Source organism: Quercus robur, chromosome 6 (genome assembly GCF_932294415.1).
Source record: "Quercus robur chromosome 6, dhQueRobu3.1, whole genome shotgun sequence".
NCBI classification, from domain to species: Eukaryota; Viridiplantae; Streptophyta; class Magnoliopsida; order Fagales; family Fagaceae; genus Quercus; species Quercus robur.
The window spans coordinates 52,059,523-52,066,755 of NC_065539.1; the positions used below are offsets into that span (position 1 = coordinate 52,059,523).

General features: G+C 34.1%; 1 protein-coding gene across 1 annotated transcript; it reads right to left on the reverse strand.

Moving 5' to 3' along the window:
* Window positions 1-1,155: 1,155 nt before the first annotated feature.
* Window positions 1,156-3,778, reverse strand: LOC126689386 (G-type lectin S-receptor-like serine/threonine-protein kinase LECRK2). The gene has a single exon (XM_050384565.1). It carries the CDS (start codon window positions 3,627-3,629, stop codon window positions 1,254-1,256), a length of 2,376 nt encoding a protein of 791 aa, XP_050240522.1. The 5' UTR covers window positions 3,630-3,778; the 3' UTR covers window positions 1,156-1,253.
* Between the last annotated feature and the right edge of the window lie 3,455 nt (window positions 3,779-7,233).

Consider the following 7,233-nt stretch of genomic DNA (forward strand, 5'->3'; position numbering starts at 1 on the left):
TGACAGCTCTTAAAACAAACATATAGTATGTGATGTTGAATACCATAAATACCTTTAGTGTGTCTTCCTCATCACCAATTAGTTTTAAGGTAGAGTGATATAGCATACGGTCCAAAAAATAAATAAATCATCTGTTACAATGGGAAGGAGGAAAGTAGGACACCTTTCCAACCAAACTTGTTGGAATCGCGTGAAAATTGGTGACCAAGTGGCAATCATCGCAATGATCAAAACATGTCGCCTTTTTGGCCACAACCAACACTCCATTTCGGGCAAATTCCTTTGTTTAGATCCTCTATTAATTGTTTTTGTTATTTATAGTAATTTATATTCTCATTATAACTTTTACTTTAAAAGTTAGAATAATGTCCCATCTGGGACATCTCCTAGAGATCTTATTCTTAGGATATGATTTTATGATCTTCTCAATTATGCATTTTTATTTTTATTTTTTGGTAATTTTTCCTATTTTCTAGCTTAATTTCATGCCTAAAGCAAATTAAGCTTTTAGGTGTTTTCTAGCCGCCTTAATTAGGAATGCGTTTTGTAGACCCGGGGTTTCAACTTTCAAGTTAATAAAATTTTTCAGAGACTTTACTCCTTTATTTTTTTGGTGGATTCAAGGAGATCTCCTTTATTATCTTGAGACAAAGGTGTTTGGTTTCTTGTCGCTTTTCAACTAGCGGCAACAATAAAAGTTTCCTTTGTTTTCTCTGAGATTATAATGCATCCGACGCTTACTAAATCTCTAGACATAGATCGATGCAGTGCAACATTCAACTTGAGAAAAGATGGCTTATACTCTCATCTGCGAGTGTAGATTCATGACAATTCACAATGACGGACAGAATTATCATTTTGAAAATGGAATAAACTGTGTCTACCAAATTGAAAAATATCAAATTTAATTAAATCAAATAAAAATAACCTAAAGATCAAAAGTGTAATTTTATCGCCTTTTCTTTTCCTTCTAGTCAGAGTTCGCACCACTGGAGAAAAATCATGACTCCACCACTTCTTGCATTTAATATAATTGCCAGCAAATGTCGTTCTAGTCAAAGTTCTGTTTTTTTTGGATGAAAGCATGGCTTTGTACTCACAATATTAGATAATAAAGACATGGTGCTCTCAAAACAATCAGAGCTTCTTTAAGCAAAAGAGAATTTAGAAGTTTTATTAATCATGCTGAAAAATGAAGTAGTTCACAATCCAGCAAATCAAAACTAGAAACATAAACAGAAGACAATAAAAAATTAAAACATTTGCGCATCAATCAGAGGTGGAACATCAACTTCAACAGTTCCTTCTAACATCTGAACAACCTTCTTCATAGATGGACGTAGAGTTGGATTAGAACATGTGCACCATACTCCTACCAAAGCCATCCTCTCAAACCTCTTGTAATCACTCAAAAGTTCAGAATCATGAATCAAAGTGGCTTCTAAGTTCGCAGCTCTGACACAGCTCAAAACCCAATCTGTTAGAATTGTGTACTCCACATCCTTTGATTCATCAGCTGGATGCAATTCCATGTGCTTTCTACAATAGATAATCTCAAGCAACATGACCCCAAAGCTGTAAACATCCACCTTGGTAGTTACAGGTGCATTCTTGAGCCATTCCGGTGCGATATATCCCATTGTTCCTCTTACATTGGTGTTTGTTCGAGTTTGATCCTTCATCAGTAGCTTTGCTAGGCCAAAATCTGCTATCTTTGCAGTGAAATTGTTGTCAAGAAGAACATTCTGTGGCTTTATGTCACAATGGATGATCAGGGTATCACACTCTTCATGCAAATATAACAAACCTCTTGCAATCCCAAGAGCAATTTCAGCTCTACTTTCCCAGCTGGGTCTTTTCCCTTCCCCAAACAAGAAGTTAGATAAAGTCCCATTCTTCATTAGCTCATAAACCAAAAGCCGGTGACTTTGCTCGTTACAATAACCCAACAACCGCACAAGATTCCTGTGATGTGTCAAACCAATTACTTGTACTTCTGTCAAGAATTCCTTTTCACCTCTTTCAATCACTTTGTCCAACTTTTTAACAGCAACCTCAACCGCTTCATCTTCTAAGGTTAAAACCCCACTGTAGACAGTACCAAATGCTCCTTGGCCTAGCATATTCTTGAATCCATTTGTTGCTTCTCGTAAATCTTGGAATGAATATGCCTTCAAGTTTAGCTCCACTGGCTTTCTTTTTGGAGGGGGCTGAAGTTGAACACGCATATAACGCTGAGCCAAAGGGTGATGATAAATAGCGATGGCTACAAATAGCACTGCAAATATTGAACATGACAGAAAGCTTGCTAGCAGAACAGCACTGGATGGGGACTCCTTTTTATCTTTGGGGTCCAAATCGTGATTCTCCACTGGAACTTTTATAAACACCACCATATTATTAGTGGTAGGGTTGCTTCTGCTATTCACCAAAGGCATTCTTTTCTTATAACAAACATTATTACCGCTGTTAAAAACAGCAGCCACACAAAAACAATCATCCATCACTTCCTTCTTGCAGTTATCCGCATCTGTTTGTTGAATTCTAGCTAAATCTGCAAATTCATGATTTGGGTTATCAGCATTATTGAGTGTTTGAATAGTGAAATTCAAAGCCGAAGAATTTGGTGCACAAAAATCCATCACTACATTTGGATAACACCCTTTGGAAGGAGTGTTTGGATCCAAAGGTGAATAACCAGGCAAGCATGTGCAATTGGCTATTTTATCATCTGGTGTAGTGCAAAAGCCAAATACCCCACAAATATTATCCACAGTGCAAGGCTTAGTAATAGCCTCCCACACAACATCCCATTTGCTAGCTCCATTTCTTTTAAAAAAGGCTAACTGTTGGAAATTTCCTTTGTCATTGATAGTTGCTTTGTGGTAGTAATCTTCAATAGGAGTGGGCACTTTGCTTGTCATTTTGTATGCCATTGAATTTTTTTCTACATAAATAGCATACATGAAAGCTGTGGCCTTGCTGAAAACTAGGCTCACATTGCCATTGTTAACAGTAGCACTGTACCAGTAAGCCGGACCACTAAAACGAAACGCAGATAACAGAATATTCCCATCAAGTTGCTGAATCTCCAACTGATATTGACCAGTGGAGTAGTCAACTGTGCCATTGGCATTGGAGTGCAGCTTCTGGCCCATCACCAAAGTTTGGCCTAATAAAATGGTGTCTGTTGGGAAATCAAAACTCTGCCAAATGATTCCAGAGGAAGAGTTTCGCAATACAAAATTTCCATCATCTTTCATTGAAGCTGATTTTGTAGACGTGTGATTGCATATGAAAAGTTGAGTCCCATTTGTGTGTGTGAGTACAAGTTGACCATTGAGTAATAACTTGATGGTTGATCCTTTAACAGCTGGATCGTCACGATTTGCTGACCAAACCAGAGTTTTCTCTGAGATTTTATCAAACCAAATACCAACAAGGTACTGGTTGGTGACAAGAGGGTAGAACCCAAAAGCAAAATCACCATAGGGTGATTTCCATGAAGAATCGGATCCCGCAGTGATGCTAGAACCCAGGTTTGTTGTACTGTTCTGTATCTGAGCGCTTGAGCAAAGTAAGGCGAGAATGAATGAAAATGACCAAAGCAGAATTCTAGTAACAGCCATTGGTACTAAACAAGAGAGATCATGAGAAAGGATGTGAAAAGTTGGAAACTAGTGAAAATGCAAAAATTATGTGCATCCATTCTATATATGTTTACAAGGACAAAGTATTTTGGGGCATGATTAAAAAACAGAAAAGAATAGTATAAGATTAAAGGCTATTATAGTAGTATGCATTACACTCAAATTGCTATATTTAAGCAACGTCAAAGACTGTTATCTTGCTTTATTTAGATTGCAGAATTGACCTGAGCAGCCACTGAGTTGGATTGGCATAAAGAATTAAAGATAGTTCTATTTGACAGTTACAAGCAGATAAAAATATGGTGCAAAGTCAGATTTTTAATGCGCACTTATGACTTATTTTACTGAAAAAGACAACTCAACATTGACGGGTGAAGTGTATTGACCGCACCATAAGAGTCATGAATCATCAATGGCACTGTGAATAGTGGGCTTGATGATTCAAAAAGATTAATGCTTCTAGGAAATGCGGGACTAGTGCTGTGGCACTGTGAATAGTGGGCTTGATGATTCAAAAAGATTAATGCTTCTAGGAAATGCGGGACTAGTGCTGTGTGTTGAATACTATATCGAAGACCTGGTAAACGGTTGTATAATGTGGGTGACGACAGGTAATGGATTGAGAATTTGATAGTTACAATGGTGGAATGAGGAATTTGAACATTCAACGTCTCATTGGAAACATAAGAAGACGCCTACTTGACGTCTCCATTGGATTAGTTTAGTTATATATTCTCTTACCTTTCCCCAATTTTTAAAAGGATGAACTGCATGGTAACAAATGAAATTATGAATGAAGAACAAGTGACATGTAAACACAAAATGTAACCTATTCAAGACGCATGAACGTTATTGAGAAGCTTGAAAATGCGTGAACATGTAAGAGAGTGCCAATTCACAATCTAGATGTGATTTCTACATGATGCATGAGATCATTTCACAAATAGTCCTAAAAAATCACATTCTCGCATGTTACATTTAAGGAAAATACATGAATCTAATTTTTATGACACAAGGTTGTCGTCAAAATATTGTGAAATTTTATGTGCTCATAAACTTTCAAGCATTTTGGTCCACTTCGATTTAATTCCATCCATGTCAGTCCATTTTGTCATTTTCATGGATTGGTACTTTTTCAAAAACTATATGTAAAGGAAGGGTGTAAATATTTTCTGCTTTGATTTTTTTTATTAAGATATTGAATTAATACGCAATTTTCCAATGTTGAATTTTAGATTTATGGAAAATAAAATTTGATTTTTTTTAGGTTATGTTATGCTAATTGATGGAGGGCTTAGGATGGCTTTGACCTCACAATATTGCTATAAATTTTCAAGTTAAATTTTATGTCCGAAATTGCTACATATTAATGAATTAAAAAAAAATACTCATGTGATTTTATATTAAACAACCATTGGTTTCTATATTTTCCATCATTAGAAATCATTCTGATTCTTTTTACTATTTATTTTCACGTTTCGTATGTAATTATAAATTGTTAAAATTGCAAATTAAATAATCCATCATTTGTTTGAATACACCATATATTTCTGTAAATATTGGTGTACTTGCTTATTTTAGCAACAAATATTGAAAATGGTGCTAAGCAATGTAATATAATGTTTTTTTTTTCCCCAACAGATACAAACGAATAACAATTGCTTTTAATGTATAACATAGAATTGTTTAAAAAATTATGAAAATATATAATTTGTTTAGATTGTGATGAATATCACCCAAAATCTCCTACGATACTTCTTTTCAATTTACTGGTGAATATTTACAATAAAATTTACTAAATTTTTTTATTGGTTGATGCAATTACTAATTGGACAAAGTTTAGTTACATAACTGGTTGTAGCGTAGCCTTACTCAATAAAATAAATATTACTACATATTTTGAAAATCTAATTGTTGAATTACATGTTTTTTACGCTCTTAATATATATTCCAAATTTTGTATTGATCGGATATTATTTACTATATGATCTATAAGTTTATATTTTATGCATAATTTTAAACTACAAAAAATTGCAATTTAAACAATTTATTGATGACATATCTATTGATCTTTAATTTTCTAGAAATTTTGCAAACATAGAGGATATAAAAAGAAGATATAATCCAATAGTAGATTTGTCAAAATTCACTTCCAATAAAAATATATTCAGTAAAGTTGTAGCTTAAAATTACAACCAATTTTGTAGCTAAATTTTGTTCATACTAATTATTGCTAGCTCTCTTTTTTCCTCTCTAACTTTTAATTGCACCTTTTGCAGATTCAAGCCTTTTGGAAGTGTTAGCGAAATATTTTGTCATCTGAAAGTCGTGAAATTCGCAAAATTATGTTGATAGAAATGTTATTATTTAAAAAAATTGTTATAGTACTAAAATTTAATACAGAAGACTATGGATAAAGTTAAGTGGTTCTTTTTTAACCAATTTGGTTTCAAAATATTGAATAAGTAGACTATAGATTAACTTTTTACATTTTATGATATGGTCTAATTTACTTATTAATAAAAATTCCGCATATTGCATTAGAGTCATGTATATAACATATATGTAAAAAAAGAAAAGGAGCACCATAGGTAAAAACAATTTATAATAAAATTCAAATCCTTTGGTAATACTTTTTATATTTATAATGAATTACGCATAAAAAAATATTTTATGTGTCCAAAGACTAATATTTATAATTTTTAAAATAAAAAATTTCTGGTCCTATTCAGTCCACTTTAGTCTTATTCGATTCACCTTGGTCCATTCAGTCCACTTTGGTCATATTTAGTCCATTCTATCCACCTTGGTCCTATTCAGTCCATTTTGGTCCACTTCATTCCTATTTGGCTCACATTGATCCTATTTGGTCCTACTCAGTCCACATTTGACAACTTTGGTCCATTCCAATCCTATTTGGCCCACATTGATCCTATTTGGTCCACTTGGACTTCTTCGGTCCACTTCATTCTATTCAGTCCTATTTAGTCTACTTCAGTCCTATTTGGTCCATTTTTCTACTATAGTTTTATTCATTCCTATTCAATCAACTTCTATCCTTTTCGGTCCACTTTGGTCCTATTTAGTTCATTCGGTCTTATACGGTCCACTTTGGTCTTATTCGGTTCTATTCAATCCACTTCGGTCCTATTCAGTCCATTCTGTCCTATAAGGTCCACTTTGGTCTAATTTGGTCCTATTTGATCCTATTTGGTCCACTCTGGTTCTATTTGGTCCATTTGATCCACTTCAGTCTTATTCGGTCCATTCTGTCCACTTTGACCTTATTCGGTCCTATTCAATCCACTTCATCCTATTCCGTCCAATTTGGTTCTACTCGGTCCTCTTCGGTCCACTTTAGTCCATTCTATCTACTTGGTCTTATTTGGTCCACTTTGTCCTATATGGTCTATTTTGGTCCTATTCAGTCAACTTGAGTCATTCGGTCTACTTTGGCCTATTTGGTCCATTAAATGCATTCAGTCCATTTTTGTGACCTTACGTAATAGGAAAAGATAGTTTTTTGTGTGTTGGGAGCACCTATTCTAAATCCAAATTTATTTATAAATATATATATATATAT